This window comes from Leuresthes tenuis, unplaced genomic scaffold (genome assembly GCF_036924035.1).
Source record: "Leuresthes tenuis unplaced genomic scaffold, fLeuTen1.0.hap1 SCAF_12, whole genome shotgun sequence".
Lineage (NCBI taxonomy): Eukaryota > Metazoa > Chordata > Actinopteri > Atheriniformes > Atherinopsidae > Leuresthes > Leuresthes tenuis.
This window is the reverse complement of record NW_027325366.1, coordinates 20,659,234-20,680,687: the sequence shown is the minus strand read 5'-3', so window position 1 is coordinate 20,680,687 and position 21,454 is coordinate 20,659,234. Positions and strand designations below refer to the sequence as shown.

At 39.8% G+C, this 21,454-nt stretch overlaps 1 protein-coding gene across 1 annotated transcript in view; it reads right to left on the bottom strand.

Annotated features, from left to right (window-relative positions):
- The window catches only part of pde11a (phosphodiesterase 11a), a 43,199-nt gene that overhangs the window by 2,178 nt on the left and 19,567 nt on the right, over positions 1 to 21,454 (bottom strand). Inside the window, exons 8-19 of the mRNA XM_072397016.1 lie at positions 20,663 to 20,730; positions 20,476 to 20,568; positions 19,475 to 19,525; positions 13,544 to 13,690; positions 13,312 to 13,419; positions 11,814 to 11,923; positions 10,831 to 10,921; positions 5,367 to 5,467; positions 5,067 to 5,144; positions 4,907 to 4,970; positions 4,546 to 4,620; positions 3,645 to 3,728 (exon numbers count right to left, since the gene is read on the bottom strand). Coding sequence (XP_072253117.1) covers positions 3,645 to 3,728; positions 4,546 to 4,620; positions 4,907 to 4,970; positions 5,067 to 5,144; positions 5,367 to 5,467; positions 10,831 to 10,921; positions 11,814 to 11,923; positions 13,312 to 13,419; positions 13,544 to 13,690; positions 19,475 to 19,525; positions 20,476 to 20,568; positions 20,663 to 20,730 — 1,070 coding nt within the window. The remainder of the gene's footprint in view (positions 1 to 3,644; positions 3,729 to 4,545; positions 4,621 to 4,906; positions 4,971 to 5,066; positions 5,145 to 5,366; positions 5,468 to 10,830; positions 10,922 to 11,813; positions 11,924 to 13,311; positions 13,420 to 13,543; positions 13,691 to 19,474; positions 19,526 to 20,475; positions 20,569 to 20,662; positions 20,731 to 21,454) is intronic.

Sequence of the window (21,454 nt, the reverse complement as noted above, 5' to 3'; positions counted from 1 at the left end):
AAAGACAAAACATATGAAACAATATACAAGGAACATCCCACCACAATAAATGCAACAAAAAGCCACTTAGCTGCAGTCCATTAAGTGACTGCTATTAAAAGATTAGAAGCACATGCATGACTGAGATTAGTTGCCTTTCTCATTTTTCCAAGTTGAGGTATGTAGTGAAACCTGTCACCCTCCATTTGATAAATTACCCACCAGACAAGGGGATTTTTTTCCTGTAACACTGTCTACTGTGTCAGTTTGGTTTCCAGAGGAGTCGTGTAATTAGTTATTGTTTCATTAAACCTGTCACACAAGGAAATATGAACATGAGCGTACGTGTCTGACTAATAAAACAAGTGCAAACTTTTTACCCAAACATTGGAGTCATATGGGAAGACATTGTCATAATGAGTTGAATAAATATGTGAGAATTGTGTGCCATAGTCTACAGTTCAACATCCGAGGTGCACAGATACTCTTTCTCAGTGACATGTTCAGGATTAGATCGTCTGTTGTTAACATGAAGCGTAATCCTCCTCCTTCCCTGATACCTTTCTGTCTGCAGTCTCTGTCTGCCAATATAGTCTGAAAGCACTGATTGGAGGGCTTTTTCCAGGCATTTCTTGGGCTTTCACTTAGCTGCTACAAGAGGTTAAAAACGTTCCTGTTGCCATGGTTACGCATTATAACGATATAAAAAATTGCCAGTTACCAGCAGAAGACCTTCCAGCAGCATAGCATCCAAACCAGCACAGAAGAATGTTTCAGAAATCTGTTTTCACAGAGAAAAGCTCTGTAGAAAATCTCAAGAAGATTAAAAGAAAGTCACAGTATGTTCAGAACCGCTGCAGCAGACTGTCTGCCTTAAGAGTGGCACCACTCTGGAAATTACAGTATATTAATGTAAATTAATTAATGTGAACACCAATTACAACATGCCATGATAGTAATAATGAATAATACACCAATTAATATTAAACAATCATACTTAAAGAATTTATGTGTGAATCCTTTAGAAAAGTTTAAAATATGAGGCTGAAATATAATACTCTGTCATGTATTAAAGGAAAATATTTCAATACAAGAGACAGTACCCATAAGTAGAAGTGCTTCTAGATAGCACTTCTATTATCAATCAATCAAAGTCAAGTGTGGGGGGGTGGCTGATCTTCACGAACGTTTGTCATAGAATGAGCAAAGACCTTCAGAACAAAAACAGTTGCTCATCAGGCTGGATGCTTATACAGAAACAGATTTAAAGACTCTGGGCCCAAACAATCCTAAGACATTATTTAAGAACATTGTTATCCTGGTTGACCAACAATGACCATTCCAAGAGCAAAGTATGTAATAATCTGTGAGGGCACAAAGGAAGCCAGAGTAAGCTAAAAGCCTCTATGACAGTGGCTGTCAAGAGTCTACCGTGAGAAGAAAACTGAGCTACAATGTTGTGAAAAAAAGGCCTGCAAGGAGAAAGCCACTGCTCTCCAAAAAGCCTATTGCTGCTTGTAAATTTTCTAAAAGTAGTATGAGCAAAGCTAAAGGCATTCTGAGGACTGCAGCAACAAAAAGAAAAAAAAATAGGTTTAAATTAAAATAATTTGGAGAGAGGAAATTCCAGAAGTCCAGCATTAGAATCTCATCCCACATGTCGAAAATTTTATTTTGGGCTTCTTTTGCTGCATCTGGATCAGAATGACTTGTCTTTATTCACTGAATAATGAATTCAGATGAAAAATGTCAGGAATCTGTCAACTGAATCCCAACAGAAAGTGGGTCATGTGCCAAGATGACCTGAAGCACAAAAAAATGCCAACCAAAGAACAGGAGGGATAATAAAGTCAATCTTCTGAAATGGCTAAGTCAAAGACCTGACCTTAATCCAGCAGAAATGTTGAGAAGCTGAAGAGAGGACATGCTGACGTACAAAGCTGAAGCTGTTCTCTATGGAGGGATGGGCTGAAATTCCTCCAAGATGATGAACAGGACCGATCAACAGTCACTGGAAACGTTTGGTTGCAAACGGGGGTCAAACAAGATACTGAAAGCAAAGCTTTACATATTTTCCTCACTCACAAATGTGTAATATTGGATCATTTTGCTCAGTAAATAAAGGACAGATTCTAATATTTTAGTGTCATTTGGATAATTTGTTTATCCAGAAAATCATGAAGGGCTCACAATCTTTCATGTTCTACTGCGATTGCATGCAGCCCATAGGGAGCTGTGACTTTCATGATGTACTGAACTCTGCAGGTTTAAGGAACATTTTGTAGTGTTTGAGGAAGTGTGTGGGGGTGGTGGGGGGGGGGGTGGTAATGTCCTTTCTCAGCAGTCCACACCACCCTCTGTGGGACATCATTGGTTTGCGCAGCATCATTATTCCAGGGTGGGCTCAGAGGAAGAAGACAGGGACTGTCATGTGGTGGGGTATAAAGATGGAAGGTTATATAATGGGGGATTAATATTCCACAAAGTAGCGAGCCACCACCAGGATAAGGAGATCAGCGAGATCAAGAACAAGATCTCTTCCGCCCACGGACAAAAACCCTGCCGCCTCTGAACTTCTTCTGCTCTCTCCCTTGCAAGTTTAATTGGCAGCAGCATGATTGTGAGCTCCATATCTGCATTCTCCAAACATCAGCCTTTTACATGAGGCAGTGTGGAGACAAACCCCCCACGCAGACAACACACAAACACACACAGCTTTGATGCTTTTTTTTATTTCTTTTTTTTTTTTTTTTTATCTACACAACACAGACAGTAACAATAGTGAGAACGGAGCCCGGCAAAGATTAGTCCGCTTTAACTTTTGACACTGATCGTGGGATAATTCAGCAGCTATGAAGATGATCTATGGTTTGTTTTCTACTCATAATGACAAAGAGTAATGTTTTTTCCACGGTGCAAAATGTAGAGAAAATCCCCCAGTGCTGTGAGAATGAATGATTTATTTTATCCTTGACTCCTTTCACAACTCCTCTTCTGTCTTGACATTCATGAATTTAACTCCAACATGCCTCATGTCTTAACAAACCTGAGCTCCTCAGTAAGTCAGCCTTCTTCTTCCTCCCACACAACCATCGCTGCTGGCTGTGGGAGGGCCAGCAGAGGCTCTGCTTATGTCATTCAGACACACTCACACATTACTATGGCAGCAAGGATACAGCATAGATCTCCATTAGTTTCCTGAAAGATAACCACTAGCTCTAACTAAAATTTATTTAACAAAGATCCTTCTGTCAAATTTTTGCCTGATTTTTGGCCTGTCAAAGGAAAAGAGTCAGTAATTTCGTGACTGCCCATAGTACACTGTCTTTCTGAGGGAATTCAACCCGACTTACATCACAGCTCTATTCACACACTTCTCTGAGCGTTCTCACAGTCAGAAAGTGCACACTCACTCTGCTACTCTCAAAAGGACAGGATGCAACCTTGAAGTTGTTCCGGAGCTTTCAATAAAAATTAATTTAATTTTTCAGAGAGATATCTGTGGCTGAAAAAAAAGGTCGAGTAGTTGTCTGTGACAGTTTCACCGCTGGCATCAGTGGGGGATAATAACTGGGGAAGGACAGCGTCTACTCAGGTCAGATATTGATGTGTGACAAGTGTGACACAATAAAAGGCCAGAGAGCAGTAAATCTTCATAATGTTACCTCGTACAGTGGCGCACAGATTCCATCAATCCACTCCAGCTGAAGCCCTGGCAACTCATCCTTCCTGTTTCGGTCAAAGATAGCCTGAAACGCAAAAGATAGAATTAGTTTTCTTCTACACTTCTCAGGCTTTCAGACCCTAAATTGCTGCTGTTAGTGCTTTGGTTAAAGAGAATTGTCTCTCAGTTCTCAAGTCAACTGAGTTTATTTCACGCACATTTTCTATTCTCCCTCATTCTTCCGCAGCCTGAACTTAAGAGGCTCCACTGAGGCTGTGCTTCAGAGATAGTTACCGGGTACGACTCAGAAGTTAATATTTCATTTCCAACACCCACACACAGAGCGCTAAAGGTTTGACACAAGCAGCAGACCTGAGGCTACTGAATTAGTTATTTCAGAGGGGTGGCAATGTGGCCTGGCTCGATTACTCAACAGTCATTAATTGCACACAGAAAGCTGTTGTTTTTTTTCCCTTTCAAGGACTTGCAACACAACTCAGCCTTAAAAACTCCTTAATCAAACTGACTGTACTCTTCTGCTGAATGTATCTTTCAGGTTAGTAAAAATTATTCTACATAAAGACATTAGGACCAAAGTGTCTCCTCAATTATATGCTATTTTTATCTAAGTTTTGTCTGTGCATTTGTAGATGAATGAATGGAAAAAGTCTGTAGTATATATATTTTTTCTTTGCACAGCAGCGAATCATTGGAGCGCTCAAGCTGACCATACACTTTTCTCACACTGTGAGACACGAGCTCTCGTGTTTCCTCCACAGTCAGTAAGTTTTGGCGCAGCAGTGAAAATATATCTTTTGCTTCGGCATCATCAGCTCTTAGAGGGCACAGAGGTGAGAGAAACTGCAAAAAGCACAAAAACAGAGCTGGTTTGATTTACTCACAGAGGGCGTGAGCTTCAGCTCCAATCTCTCTCTGTCGCCCTGTTCGAAGAACTCACTCGTTACCAACTCTGCGACCTGAGGACACAGAAGAGGTTTGAGCAGGGCTGTGACTTACATTTACAGGCATTATCCCATTAACTGTTTTTTTCTTTCAGTGCTAAAAAGCTGTGAAAAATGCCTCGTGGTTTTATTATTCAAAGTGAAGTAGCCAATTCTCATGATGTTAGAGGCTACAGTGAGGAAAAGAGAGCTTGAAAATAACTTAAAAGTGCTGATTATTCTCAACATATTTCCACTTAGCTTAAGATGTTTTAAACACATCCACACATTTTATGAATTGTGTTCACTGTGTATTTGTCACCTTGCGCGATGTTTCCCATGGCTTTGTGACAGCTCCCAGATCACATGCTGTCATCATCATGGATCTGGGAAGAGGACAGGTTTATTTTAAGGTTTAGTAAATGTGATGCAATTCAAAAGCCCATTTTGAGAAGGAAGGAGAAAAAGATGTGGGTCATTGCCTGCACATGTCTCTGTGAGCCTTCACGTTCCAGTTGTACTCTTCTTTGCTGACAAGCTCAAAGAACGTGTTTCTATTCCTAAAGGGAAACAAGAAAATCTTTACATGCAGGTGCAGATTACATCAGCTCCACAAGGGGGTGGTGTTAACTAAAAGAAGCCCTGCAACCCCTTAATGAGCATTGTACAGCGAGAGGATCAGAGGCTGTCAGTGTGCCTCTCCTTAAACGTAAAATCAGTACTCTGGAGTCTGTGGACACGTGATTTACAGTTTAAAAAGTAGTGTGTTTAGTAGAACATACTCAAAATAAAGTGTGAGGTCTGTGGCCAGAATCGACTGTTTCAGGAGCTGCATGAGGTCGCTGTACTCTGTGGATGAGAGGTTGGAGAAGATGTTGTGACCCTGTGGAAACAGACCCACAAACACATATAACACAATAAAGAACACATATTGCACTTTTACAACCGCACACAAAGAGAAATAAAAAGGCCACAGGCTCTGCATGAATTATTGAACATACTTGGCAGGCGTGCCATTTATATTTGTTTTTACACTGGTTTTGTTTAGATAAGTAACAGGTAATAAGGACTAAAATAGCTGACAAACTGTTGGTGTGCAATCTTTCAAGAAGTTAAGTGGTTAATCTGAAAATGTTTTAGATAATCCAGACTCATTCAGGGTTGATCACAGTCAGCCTTCAACACAAAATTTGGATTGAGAGGTAAATGCTCTCCTGTGTTTCTCATATTGCTGTAACTGGACACAATGAGTCTCTGTTTCAACTGATCTACAGCTCTGGACATTGTTTTAACCAATGAATGCTGGGAAAGCATTTTGTAGTGCAAACTGGGGATCCGTTCTGAAAGAAAGCATAACAAATGTAAATTGTTGCTGCTCCTGCAGCCTTAGTTTAGGAATTTCTGCTGTTGCTTTGATATCTCAAGACACAAAATCCGATTAAGTTTAAATTTACAAGCTCACAGCTGCCGTGTTAACTTGTCACAACAGAACACACACAAACTTTAACTTTAATCAGGGCTTTAATCAGGGTGAGTGCAAAATCATTTTACATACAAAACTGCACTATATCTAGTGTGCCAAATGAGTATTACATTCATGCACACAATATAACGCCTTGAAAGATTCATACAGTTGGGAAAAAACACATCCACTACTTTTAGTTTGTGTCCCACTGTGTAATGAGCGCCATTAAATGGGGGAACTCAGTCAATTCAACACAGGTCTTGGGAGTACTGCATATGTGGAAGAAAGCGGTGGAGCATTTTGTGGCCACAGCTGACTGAAGTCAGCTGAATACACTTCCTAAAGTCAGCACTGGCTGGAGCAAAAGAGAAGGAAAAATGATAAAAAAAATCTGGTAATGTGGAGTTAGAAAGAAGTATGATTACCACCCCTGACCCTCATCATCTCTGAGGCAACTGCAGCTTGAGGCCACTTAGAACAAAAATTTCACCCCCAAATCAAATATACTGCATGTGTTTTCTCTGTAGCCTGCAGGGTTGATTAACCATCTAAATTGTTTTGGTGTGAGTTGCCCAGTTTTGGACATATATCAGCCATAAAATGTCTTCTCTTGGGTGTAAAGGAGCTGGATGGCACATAGCTTGTTGCGCCCATGTAGGAAGTATTTTCTTTAAACAGAAAACAGTCTAATATTTATCTACACTGTAGGAAATCGGACTCCCCTCTTAAGAAATGCTACTATCAAACACTTGAATCAATCATTCACATGATTGTTTACACATCAGAGCGGCAGATGCTATTCTCAAGTCTTTTTTAAGAAGCAGCAACGCATTCATACGTAGGACAGATGTGGGGTGGATGGTGCAGCTACGGGCATCGCTTTTAACCATGTGCCTTAGCATGACACAAGATCAAGACCAACATATAAGTTCTAGGTTACGTTCAGACAAGAACACAACAACACTTTAACTAAAACATTGTCATTTATTCCTGGTTGGTTTTGATCAGCACCATCGCTTCGTTAGAGTTAGAAAATGAACAAGGTTGTGGACGAAATATATCATTTTCCATGTGACCGCCACCCTCATGGACACCGTTTTTTTCACATTAGGGTTAGTAGCATTCATCATCTTCACTAATCTGTGATGGTTCACCGAGTCGCTCTGTGGCCAACTACTCTTGCTCCTGGATCAATCTCCATTCAGAAAACAAGTGAAGAAGATGAGGAGCAGAAGAACAACTGGATGCTTTTTTTTGAGGATATTTTGCATCTGTAACCCAAAAGGAGCATGCGTGGGACACGACTCAAAAAGAATGTCTCCAGTCTTATGTGTGCACAACACCACACTTTTAAGCATCGAGTTCTATCTTTATAGAGTAAGTAGTGGTGCATAAGGGGGCAAAAGAGAGATTTTAGTTTTTCCTACTGTGACACGTGAAAAAGCCTTTCACAGGAATCGCTACAATGAAACTAATTGGGTCCGTGCAGGGGAGCAGCTTCCCTGCAGCTTCTAATAAGTAAGCAGCATATCTCACTTTATCTTTAAAGCAGGCTTTTGCCACTACGGATATTGTACATTCATTCAACACCTAGGCCCTCTCCTCTGAAGGAAGGTTTGGGAATTAGCGAAGCACTTTAGAATTTTCAGAATATTCAGCTCTGGAAATTGTGCCAACATGCCCGTAACACCTTTCATCAGCTCCTGAGTTCCCATAAAATATTGAACAACGTAATGGCAGAAACACAAAGGACGTCTCTCATTCTGTCACATCTGGAGCAGACGGAGGCGAGTCAAACAGAGAGAGAGAATGACTAAATGAGACTGGGAAACGACACAAAGGAAATGAGGGACGGTTTAAAGTTTACACTTTCATTAATGGCTCGTGCAGGTTGGCTGACTGAAGCATGAGCTGTCTCATCTATTTGAATTAGCCACACTGTTCATTTGTAGGATAATTAACTAAGGACCACGGCAGTTCAACCTCTAGTATCAACAGACACTAATATGATATTCTGAGCAAACATTTGTCAGCTTACTGTGTTGTCAGCAGCACGATAATGAAGGCACTGGAACACACTACTATGCCTCGTCTCAAACGCTCCCTCAAAACGCCTCCAATTACATCTTCCCAAAACCCAGTCACCTGGTAAAATGTCTCTCTCAAGCAATTACCACTGAATCTATCAACTCTGTAATTACATTGATTTGAGGGCAGCGTGAGCTATTTGTTTACTCACTAACATGTAGCGTACACTGAGGCAACACATGGCTGCCCTCGAGCACAGTGAGCGCAAGCTTCTTACTTTTTTTGTTGTTGCTTTGTTTAAGGGGAATGCAAAAAAATGAAAAATAAAATGGATGGACAGCTCCATTAGTATTTGGACAGTGACACATTATGTTGCCTGTGTGAACTACCACAGCAGTTCTGAAATGAAAAAAAATCAAAATGTGGTAAAAGTGCAGGCATTCAAGAGGGTAACAAACATTTTTCTACATGGATTCATTATAATAACCTTTGCTGCAGGAACTCGTTCTAATGCTCCAGTCAAAATTGAATTAAATTAAATGAAAAGGTACTGTATTTATCTCAAAGGGGAGTTATATAGTAATTATAATAATCACACTATTTATTGCTATTGCACTGTCTGTACAAGTCTTGTGACTTTAAAGGTATATTTTGACATTTTAGGAAACACGCTCCCTGGTTTTTACCCTTCTCCATTAAAGAGCCCTTGCTATGTTAATTGAGGTTTACAGCTTTGTTTTGGGGATCTACTTATTTCAATGTGAAAAACAACAACATTATTTTGTCATATTGTACATTACTGCAGCGACACTCAGCTCTTGTGTCTGTAAGATCCCTCTCCTAAAGTGCCCAGGAAGCTTTGGTTGGTTGACAGATTAGTCAAAATGCCATACAGTCCAGCTGCAGACCTCATTTCTCAGGCCTCTCGTGAGATATCCCTCCACAGGTCAGTGCTCTGAGCCAATCAGATTAGAACATAAATAAATGACTTCCACTGTATGAACGAACTTGACTTTTACTTATTTCACCTTAACTGTCCTCTGAAATAAGTTATGGAAAAAAAAATTGAAGTGGGAAGCAATTTAGTTGCTTACACCTAATTCATCTTCGACCTATAAGGCTTATCTTAATATCACTCTTTTATTCATTCATTTGTTTTTTGAACAAAAATTACTTTACAATCCTTTTAAAACTGTGATGTAGTAACTGTAAAAACTACAATACAAAGCTGTCAAGTTTTTATCGTAAGGTACATGCGTACAGGTTTATTTGGTTTGGCACCTCACTTCTTTAGATGCAGGCTATTTGCATTCTTAATAAATGGACAAGATTTGTAGATGTAGGTTTTTTATCTTTGCAGCGTCATGTTACAAACAACAAACGGTTTGTTTTTTTACATTTGCGATGTGCTTCACATATATTTATAATCACACTTTAATATTTGGGCGTATAATTCCCTTAGTTTAGTGCAGTGGTTTGGAAAAGAGCACTACTGTGAGAACAAAAAGTGTGGAGTGTCTTACGCATGCCGACTCAAAATTTCAAAAAAGCTAATTAAAGTGCTTATGTCTCACCTCAGATCCTTTTGGTACTGATTTTAGAGAATGGTTAAGGGTAAATAAGTGAAAGTTTAGCCTGTTTGCATAGTGGAAGCTGTCAACTCTTGCAAAATCCTACTGGCTTAGTGTGCAGAGACCTGAGGACTGATGTCATGTGAGGGGCCTGAGAAGAGAGTTCTGCAATTTAGTCCTACTCCGAAAATGCAAACATTTTTCACGTTCACGTAGATAAGTAGCAGAAGGAAATCCTGGTGAGATGTTTCAGGTCAGGGGCTTCTATGAGAAATGGAGAATAACCCACTTCATGTGGACTTTGCTTAAGAGCTCTACAGACGTTTTACATGCTGAGAAATATATGCAAAAAAACTGAAAAACATGGAAGTTCCCATAAATCATAATATGACCTCTATAAACACAAATCTACTGTGAGCTGTATAACCCTGGAAACAATTGTCCTGGAGTCTCTGCTGGTTGGCTGCCACTTTTTACTGTTGAACAGAGCCAGGGTAGCTGTTTCCTTCTGTTTCAACTCTTTACGCTGAGCTAAGCTACCTGTCTGCTGGCACAGACATGAGAGTAGAATCAGTCTTTCTCTCACTGTTCCACCTGCAATATTAATGAACCGATTTTGGCATGTAATAGCAGGGAAAGGCCAGGTGTTATTAAGAATAATTGCAGTCCAGTTAACTGGTTCTTGGTAGTGTTCATGCTGGTTTCACAGTTTACTGGGACACTTGAAGGTTTGGTACCAAATTAGTTTCACCTGTGCTTTTCCTGCTGACATTTAAAATGTATGGAGAAAAACGGGCCCACAGCTTGGTGATTACTCAGACTACCAGCACAATGAAATGTATCATGAATGTGCTCATGTAACGCACACTTAGATGCCGGTGTACTTATTTTATGTGCACATGGGTAAAACTAACATGGTCTAATGCAACCGTTGAGCAATGGATGCTATAAAGTTCATTATTAGCTGAAGAGATTCTGTTGCGTTATTTTGGCTGTAGGTTGCAATTTAGAAAATATGTTGTCTCCAAGAGCGATGGGGGTTAACGCCCCACGAGCCTGGCCGCAAACGGTGTTTGTGATCGCATAACACAAAAAGCACTGCACAACAACAGCATGCAGCGGTAAGCATTAGCAGAGGCAGAATGGTAACTGCATTGCAGCAGATATGAGAACATAGCGCACCTCACTCTGCAGGATCATAACAGCATGGTTGAAGTGGTGGTGCTCCAGTGTAGCAGAGGTCCCATAAAGCAGAGCCAAGGCTGAACCCGTCCTGTCACACACACAAACACACATATTAGGTTAAAAAAATAAAAATAAGGATAATATAATCAAGATTCAACATAAGCTGACAAACAAAGTATGCTCAATAACTCTATTACGATCGCCTGATCAATTCACTCTACGCTCTGTCTCTAGTTTATGGCTCAACCATAAAAAAAGCTTGAGACTCATAACTTAAACTGCAGCTGAAATTGAAATGTCAAACACATAATATGGTCATTATCTAATATGTGTAGAAAAAAGCCCTCATGTTGCAATGCAAAACTTCCCAAATTTTATGGACATGGGAGTTAAACTTGGACAAAAATATTTCCTGTTGTAGTTGTGAATTTAAAATATGTCAAATTTAATTAAATTTAAAAATGAAATGAATTTAGCACTAGTCTAAGGAAAATTACTTTACAAAATTACTACATACTGTGATCTGACTACTAATATTGGAATCCATGAGCTAAACTGCTGCTTTTGGTGTATTTCAGCATTAATTTAAAACAGCTAAAAGAGACCCACATTTTTTTAACCTTCACATGCAAAAGGGAATTAGCAGATTCTTATTAATCATATCTTTGTACTTGCACCTCATAACCATTTTGCTTTCAGATTAAGTTACAATTCGAACCTTGGTGAGGGAAGAAAACACTGCCTATAAGTAACTCAATAGCATTTTTATCTGGTGAACTAAATGAGTCAGCAGCGTTTAGTCTCTTTGTTAGACAGACCCTTATATAAACCCTTAAACAACTTCCAAGTCGACTCTTGCTGATCTGGGCTGGACCATTGCAGATTGCTGCAGATTAGAAAACACACTAGAAACAGATTGTAGGAGGTAGCATTTTCATGTGTCTTTTGCAGCAACAGAGGGAGACAGCAGGTACACTTACTTGGCCTGAAAAGCATTGTTGGTGCCCCTGTGGTCCAAGTCATGGCACACACAGCCTACAATAAGTGCTAAGATCTCCACCTCTGTCAGCAACTCCTGGAAACCGGCCGTCTGATTGGCACAGATGACAGAAGGCAAATATGAAAACGGACACACGCATGCGCTCCATATGAAAAGCTGATGCATTATTTTATGAAGCTGGGAGAGACACGTTGAATGAAAATGGAAAAACACTCAGAGAGCAGCAGCATCCTGAAAGAAATGCCACTGGGAAACTGCAGCAGCACACATCCAGATTTATGGCTCAGATGAATGGGTTCGGGAGATCATGTGCAGAGTGAGTCACTATAGGTCATTGTGGGGATAACAGCAAAGACAGCGAGGTCCTCCGCCCACTCATTAAAACATATGGCAGAAGAATGGAGGGGCCCAGAACAGCTTACTCACTACTATTTTCTTTTCCTCTGCCAATAATGAATTCAGATAGGACACCTCGCATTAATGCTGTGCTTGATTAAATGAACTACACTGTGATGTTTGTATAAGAGCATGTGTGCATGTCTATGATGTGTGTGAGAGCATGTCACCCTAAGGACCTGATAAAGTGAAGGAATCTAATTCTCCTGGGATCTCTATTCAAACAATCATATCTGCACAAAAGTGGCAGTTTGTACAGTTAATAATACAGTGTGTCCCAATTTCAGCGATTTGATCTCAGGTCTAAAATCTAATCCAACTAAAATCTTAACAGAAATGTATTACACTTAAGAACAGGTCACTGGCTCGTTCATCAGCTGCCAAGCTACTATCTCTCTAGCAATGTCCAGTCACATTCGTGCAGGTGTACCATGAGGTCACTGCAACCTGATACTTCCCATTTTTCCGCCCATGTCCTCAAGCCAACTCGTCTTGCTGTACTTCCAATGATGGGATAAATAATATCATGATAGCTTATCTTCAAAACAAAAATAGAATGTAAAGAATTTTTGTAATAAAAGAATAAATAAATAAATGCACTGGTCCTGTAGAAAAAGAACCATGAAAATCGTTTTTGGATTATGTTACCATCACAAACACCTTAGACACTAAGGGTGGATATCTAGGTGGCATATTGTACTTCATTGTACAATAAATCTACATTTATCTGACATCCCTAGTGTGTCATAAAGTGTCAGAAGTTAAACATTGTAGAGGTGGAGCTCAAATGCATGGTTTTGTGTCACAAAATCATATTTGAAAATGATCTGAGTCATTTCTCATGGATAAATACCAACTGTTTTTTCTCATTAACTTGAGAAAATAGTAATAATCCTAATATGTAAGGCTTTTGTTATTGTTTATTTAACCATAATCTAATCTTCACATGCAGTGTGTGTTTGTTAAAAGTATAGAATCATCAGTGCCACTGAGATCAGCTGAGAGCTTTCATGAGCTTGTGAGAGAACATGTGTTGCAAATGCTCAGTGCCTCTATAAATATATATCAAGCTGGATGTTTACCGTTAGCATGGCAAACATGCACTGGCAAACGTTGAACGCATGTCTCCAGTTGTGGTAGAGGACCATTCTGTAGTTTTTTCTGACAGTCAGCAGCCATCTGCATAGTGTCTGGAGGGGAAGACAGGCAGAGAGAGATGAGCACATGGGTCAGCTGTCCTCAGGGGGATACATTTCAGCGCAAACTCAGTCAAGTATTCAAAGGAAAGAAGACGGAGAAAGTCAGAGGTCTCACCTCATAGTCAATCTTAAATTTCTGCACCATTCCTAACTCCATGAACATTCTCAGAGCAGCAGTTATCATGGCGTCGACGTCCAGGGAGAAATCATCAAAAGAGAGCTTATCAATGCCCAGCTCGCAGACCAGAGGAATGTTAGCAGCCTGTTTCATCACGGCGGGAGAAAACAAAGAGGAGGAACGAGAACATGAGCCAACACAGCAAAAGATGATAGGGAGGTCAGCGGATGCTGTGCCATTTTCAGATGATACATGGAAATATGAAGACATGCTAATTAAGACTCTGAGGCCTCATTTGGAGAGGGTTGAGATTAATGAGGGAGCTTTAGTGAGGGATTTCACTGTTGTTTACCTTCAGAGCTCATTGACAAATGTAGTTGTGCGATAGTAATCATCCACAGCTTTTTTCCGTTGTTATTCAAACGAAAACAAAATCAAGATTCCAATTAACCACATTCATGCGGAAGCATGTCTTCTTTGTCTAATGAGCACAATGACTATCTGAGAAGGAAATGTCCTTTCTACCACTTGTCAGCATTTTGACATCATTTCAAGGTTTCTAACCAGCACTGTGTTCAGGTAAAGCACTCTTACCAATCTGTGCTACGGTTTCAGAACAGCTGTGTCTCTCTTCCTCTTTTACAGCCACCAGAGCCCAATGTTTCCCTCACAAACTATTGCCTGTTAGGTCAGCAGGTATTCTGCTCCTCTTAATTCAGAGCTCCGGGTGATAAATGTCAGCCAGGTTTGTTTCTCACTGCCATTAACACTCCAGTGGAATCCAAGGCAAGGATACTCAATGAGCCTCCATATGTAGAACAGTTATGAAACAAAGTGTGGGGAGGGGGCGGTGCAGAACATGGCGCTGGATGAGGGGGCTGAAAGATCACATGAGCACACCAAAGAGCAGGAATCCTACTATGCTGTGATGGTCACAGGGGAAAATCCTACACATGAAAGTGTGAGAAAATAGGTCATATCTATATTTCAGAAATGTCATGGCAATTAAAAATGTAGATATGTTTTCATCTTTACAAATAATGCATTAGAAATGATTGCTTATTGATTGAAGTAATCCATTTCAAATGCCACAATTAGTTTGTTTGTCGCAGGGGAACTGTTGGCCCATATTTATGCTTGTGTGCAACCACAGTGCTTTGCAGAAACTTCAAAATGAAGTCTGCAAGACAGACTGCCGATATTTCCTCTCTGTTGCCATAGATTCTTCCTTTCCCTTTCAAGTTAACAATAAACTGTTATTTAATTAGAAAGAAGATATTCTACTCAAAGGGCCACAAATACAGCAAATCACAAAAAAGCTGTATGTCAAGATTTTACCCTCTTGTGAAAGATAGTTGCATTTGAGCCATCAAAGAAAGTTTACTTTCCTTATGTCATACTTTTGTAAAATAACAAGATATAGTACAATCACACAGCACCTTTTATATTGCTATTTTCTTTATTATGACTTAATTGAATTGGCTATAAAGCCTTGGCACTTCTAGGAGAACAATAAAATTATATCATGACAATTATCTGCACCACCAGAGCTAATCTGATAATCAAAAATTGTAATCCGCACTGAGAGTGAGAGCATACCACAAAATACAGAAGAGACTGTTTTCATTAGATAACGTCACATCAAGAACCAAAATCACCAATGTTTCAGTCCATCACTCAGTACTCTCAAGATTCTCTCAAGATTGACGCTGTCGAGTGTTGTTGCTGTGTCAAGCAGAACAACAGCAGGCCTTCTAATCCTTTCTTGAGATTTAAATCTTTAAAAGTGGGTCACAAATCTCATTTTAGGTCTTGCTCAGAGCAGCTGTCATTGTTTCTAGCGGGCTTGAAACAACAGTAAACACAGAATTCTCCAGGTCATGAGGGAAGTACGAAATGAAAAAACAAAAATGGGAGACGTGTCCTCGTCAGTGTCAGTTATCAACTGACTCGTTTAGTTGTGGTTTGGCAGCGGTCCAGTTAATTCAGAGGTCTAGAGCAAAGCTATGTGCTTAACTGGAGCTGATTGTTGTGTCAAAATGAACACATGTTCAGCTGAAATGAAGCCACAGTGGGAGTCTAAGCTGCCAGGGTAGCACATGGGAGTAGTTGTGTTTGATGTTTCAGCCTGCACTGGGTTAGTGGAATTATCATCATTACACTTTTATCTGTGCTGTTGCCTTGTTACTGGTGCTTTTTATCTGCACATTGTGCTCTTCTCTTTTCTACAGAAGTAAACCTTTCAGTATTGTCACACAATTTATCATCAACACCAGTGAGTGATTACATCTCCTGTGATGATGAGTTTCACCAGTGAATGACATCATGTGGGAAGCTTTAGTTTTTTCCTGTATGAAAACCTTGAAAATCTTGACAGACCTTGACTTATATTTGTAATAGCTCATAAAGTAATACTGTGGTGAGAATTTCAGTTTCATCATATATCAGCAAGTCTGCCACTTTGTTTTCAACCAAACGGTCAGTTACAGTAAGTAATTGTATGTCAGTATTATTTCCTGGTAAAACCGATCGATAGGATTTTAAGCAAACTGACTTCTTGCAAAGCTTCAGTTGTATTTGTCAGATGATAATGAACCCTGTGTCTGAAAATGTGGCACTTCTAGAATGTGCTGCACCATGGCAGCAGCTAGATGCAACACTTCCAACAATATTATGTATATTTTGTTCATGTTAAAAATTTCCACTGTACTTTTTCTGCAAAACATTGATTTTTTAAAGAGCTTTTCAGCTCTGGTTCAGAAGCTATGCTGCTCAAGTGATTTCTTCTTGTACATTTGACAGTCTTTAATCCGTTATGATGACTTACCATGCCAACGGAAGAGTTTATTACAAACGGGAGCAGCAGATTTAGCTTTCTACAAGCCAACTAATGCCCAGAATAAGACCCTAAATCTTTGACGAGTTGAAAAAGAAACACCATGGATGTTAGACAGTCAAGACAGAGAAAGAGGTGGAGAAAGTTTTTAGCATGTCTCTCCTTGATCCTCATGAGGAACGTGAGATCACAAGTTAATAGACTTGTCTAGCTTAGGGTGCTAATAAGGACACAGTATGAATATTGAAAACGTTGTATTGGGTTTCGCCGACTCACATTTACGCATGTGAACACCTTTCAGGACCCACAACAGTTTGCTTATTGTCCTAGGGTTGGTGTTGACGATGCCATATATTATCTGCTTGAATGAACCCACTGTCATCTGGACAAAGCAGGCAGCAAGCTGGGGATCATGTTCTTTTATCTAGTTCTTTTAATACAATTCAGCCTGTACTGTTATGTGAGAAGCTCCAGAAAATACAGGTAGTTGCATCTACAATTACTTGGATTATAGACATCGTCGTCAGCAGCACAGGAGCAGCACAGGAGCACCACAGGGGACTGTACTCTCACCATTTTTCTTCACTCTGAATACCTCGGACAACCAGTTCAACTCAGATGGCTGCAGGTGTATCAGTGACGAACAAGGGGTTAAGTACAGGGAATTGGTCCACCACTTTGTGGCAATGAAGTGGGAACAATCACCTTATCCTGAATGTAAACAAGTAATTGGAAAGGGCTGTGGGTTTTAGGAGGAAGCAAAACACTATTTCTGTCCTGGCAGAAGAGGTGCAGGTGGTGGTGGATTACAGATACCTGGGCAACAGACTGAAATGGCAATGCAACATTAAGGCTGTCTACAAGAAGGTGCTGTGCAGACTACTTCTGGAGAAAGCTTAGCTCCTTCAAGGTCTGCACCAAAATATCTTCTACAAGTCTGTTGTGGGGAGTGCAATCTGCTTTGCAGCCATGTGTTGGGGCAGCACCATCAGAGCCAGTGACTCAAAGAAACTATAAAATGTCAAAGAAGGAAGAATTCTACACAAGCTAAAATGTAATGGACAATCCTGCACACCCTATACATGACATAGTGCTCAAACGGTTTGTTTAAAGTGTGTTAAATCAGAGGTTTCATCAGCTCCACTTCAAGAAAGAAATTATCAAAGTATCAATAAACTCAAGTCAGTTTTACAAATTTTCTAAATTAACTAGACACTAGTGTGAAGAAATTGTTGTGGAACTGCTAAAACTGTCTGTCCTCTGTTTCTTACAAACCCCGGAAAAGTTTAAGCTGAATTAATCAAAGTGTGTGCAAACAAAACAGAGATAACAGAAGCTGATGATTATCAAAAGTCCATCAGGTTCCTATGGTGATGTTAAGTGTAACATTCTATTTGACTGAAACCCAAAACTTTGTCTCAAGCTGCTGCTGTTTGAGAGAAACTGTGACTCCTGTTGACATGGTTTTGCCAACTGTGTTTCTGGTGTGAAAGATGGGAACGTAAAGGCAAGTTAAAAACACTTGGACTTCCAGTTTTCTCTGAAACTCAAACTCATTTTGTGTTGGAGTCTTTGGGGCAGTTGAACTTGTTCTTGTCATTTGTAGGATTCAAACACAAAGACTATAAATCTACTGGTTTAGCAATGCACATTGTCAGAAAGAAGACATATTTTCCTATGATTAAAAATCTAATGAAAACAAAGGATGTTCAAAAAACAAAAGGGATTTTTTTTTAGATTATTTTTCACATTAAGCTTTGCAGCAATCCTACCAGTAAGAATTAGAACAATAACAGTTCATTCATCCATCCATTTTCTATACCCACTTAATCCAATTCGGGGCTGCAGGGGGCTGGAGCCTATCCCAGCTGCCACTGGACTAAAGGCAGGGTACATCCTGGCCAGGTCGCCAGTCCATCACAGGGCACAATAACAATCTGCACTCCAAATCTATTCTTATTCTAATTGTTACCAACAGCTACAGCTACCTTGACAACATGTGAAGTGAACTAAACTAAACCACAGTTGCAGTTTAAACACAGCAGTGAGCAATAGAGTTGAAGTAATCAACATCTAATCTAGTTTCCCACTTTGTCTGAACTAATCAGCCAATAGACCTCGTTCTTGAAATATTATTGTTAGTCCCTCACTCAGCCTTTCAGACCACCTTTTGTGAAACCCTGTTCTTACTCATATCCTCTTTATTTGGGTTGTCCAGGGCATTTTAGATGTCTTATAACTATCACCAGTGTCTAGACTCCAGAGGGTTCCTGCTCTGATCTTCCATTCTCATTCAGGACTCTGTTGTTCATACAGTACGTTGCTGCCTCTAATTGGAGTCTAACCACTAGAAATCCCTTAATTGCACGTGCCTGTGTTTTACAGTGAGATTATTTTTTGCTGAAAATGATCACTCCTTACTAAAAGCCTATCATATACATACGATTAAGCTCAAACTTGTCATCTTTTTTTGGTTTATTGTCAGTTTTAATCTGACCAATAGGTCACCTCTGGCTGGAAACTGCAGAAACAAGGGACAAGCCACTATACAACACTGTGTAAGAAATGGTGACAATAAATCATCCCTAAATGTGTGTCATTTTTAGCAAAAATTAAGTGCAATCATCAATGGCAATCCCTCTTTACAATCAAAGTGATTTAACAGGTATTATAACTGCTAAAGGGCTTTGCACCACTCCACCTCTGCTCAGGTTTTTGAGGTTGGGAGGCTTCTTTGCCATCACTTTGATCTTTACGCTGACAGATTCTGGACGGGATTCATCTCTGGAATTTTTCCTGTAGAGTGTGGAAAGAAGCTAGAAACCATTTTAGGGTGCTAACAACTAGAGGAACTGGTTGACTAATGTAATGGAAAATAAATGCTTAGGTGCTGTAAACTTAAACCGGTACATAATAGGTAAATAATGACATTTTTCATAAAAATGCTTTAAATACTTAAAAAGTCTTCAGTCAGGATTTTCAAACCTGTAAAGCTCAGAGTGAAAATAACTGAAGCCTCCCAGAACAGTAAGTGCAAGCAAGAAATGGGCTTAGGTGAAGCAAATGAAATGTGAACAGTGAATATCAGTTACCTTGAATTTGTCAACTTCAGTCTTGGAGCAAGTAGCATGGTAAGACAGAACCTGTAAAATAATAACAGTGCCACTCAGTCTTTTGTATTTTTCAAATCATTTAAATCACCTATCAGACTCGAAGACAAGCAAATACAGCACACTAGTATTAGTGCATGTTTGTGGACTTCGCAGATGAGGAAGTTAACACTTGCGTCAGGAATAATCAGAACAGTCAGCACCAATTCCATCACTGGTTCCTCTCATTCCCTGTGAGAAATACCTTGCACAGACTTACAGCTGCTTAATTTGATCATAAGCACTCATGTTTATTCAGAGCGTACGCATTCATTCAGCTTCTCCCGTCTTAATGCTCGATCTGTTTCCAGCTAACTGTGTTCCACTGGTCTCATTTTGAAACACTGGTGCTAACTACTATAATGCACTCAAAAGCTCCCTATTGTAATCTAAGGACATAGTGCAAAGGCTGCCTAGTGCTGAATGGCTACAAACTGTAGGGCAGATGAGGGATTGCTTTTCACTGCCTCTCATTAATTTTCAATAAAACCTTTGTGAGAAGGTTATCTGCAAAGAGAGATCAGCACTTTTTTCAAGCGTACATTCTTGTGGAAATATGAGACTATAAAAAGAAGTACAAAGACCCCTGAGATAGAAAAAGTGAAAAAAAGGCTTTACATTTCTCCTGTAGCAGCTGTTGTTTCCTGTGACTTCTGGGTAAATGTGTCACCCTTGAACATATGTTGACTTTAAAGAAAAGTTAAGGAAGAGGAGAATTAATAGGAGACAATATCAGCCTAAAATAATCTCAGGGATCGCCCAAAGCTAACACAGCCAACTCAAGACATCCGGGCTTGACAAAAGAGGATGGAGCAGTATGAAATGAGCCTTGGTCAACACTCTGAGACAGTTTGCGCTGTCATGTTTTTTTCGCAAATTTAAATAAATACATTTCAAAGCGTGACAGCAATTGCAGGTAACCAAAAGAGTTGAAGTGTTCTTACATCCAAAGCCACAGACTGCTTCGCCCAGGACTTCTTCACCTGGTCGTACATGATGGTGTTGTTTATCCCCAGTCCACAAAAAATCACAAATGCCTAAAGAAAAAAAGGATCATATTCAAAAGTCACAGTTTCCAAAACACCTAGGAGATAGTCAATGCGGAAAAAGAACCGGAAGCGAGAGTAATACCTCAAAGAGACGCTGGTCTGCATCATCAAATGGCTTCCCATCGAGTCTGTTCAGCACTTGAGCGACACCTGTTACACAAAATCAATTTTTTTCTTGAGAAAAACCATAGCACCGGAGCTTAAAGCCTGATATTGGTTTGCGCACATAACCAGGATCCAGTTCAAGGAGGCTTAAACCCACACGTTATTGACAGATATGCATTACAAATTAACATTCCGCAGAGACAAAACATGATTTTAACAAGTAAAAGTTATAAACAAAAGGGCCTATAACGCTAAACAAAATGACAGATTACTCGGTTACTGTTATGTTTGAAAAGGAATTATTGTCCATAATGCTGCTGTGGGACAGAAGCTTTTTTTTTACATGGCACCAGTCTTCTTTGATTAAATAGCTTTGCCCTGTAATTAAAAACAGAAAAGGCGTAAATAATTAGGTATAAACATCTAATTGATCGACTAACTTCTATTGTCACAGAGGACTTATGCTAAATAGTAATTACAGAATACATTACCATTGTTGTTTATGCCTAAAAGGTCAAACAACCTGCCAGTGTTACATTTTAATTTCAATCAATCCTCGAAAGTGGATTAGCTCTGCAGCTGAGAACAATTTTCATTATGGTGCCATAGAGTTTAAAATGCAGGGCTGATGTTTTCTCAAATGTACTATTGCTCCTTATGAAATCAGCTTGTAATTTGCGATGAGCTGCAGAATAAGTGGTCCTAAGCATAAGCAAACTAAACGGCTGCTTAAAGCCTTGTGCCTGCCGCATTGTCTTTAACTATACCA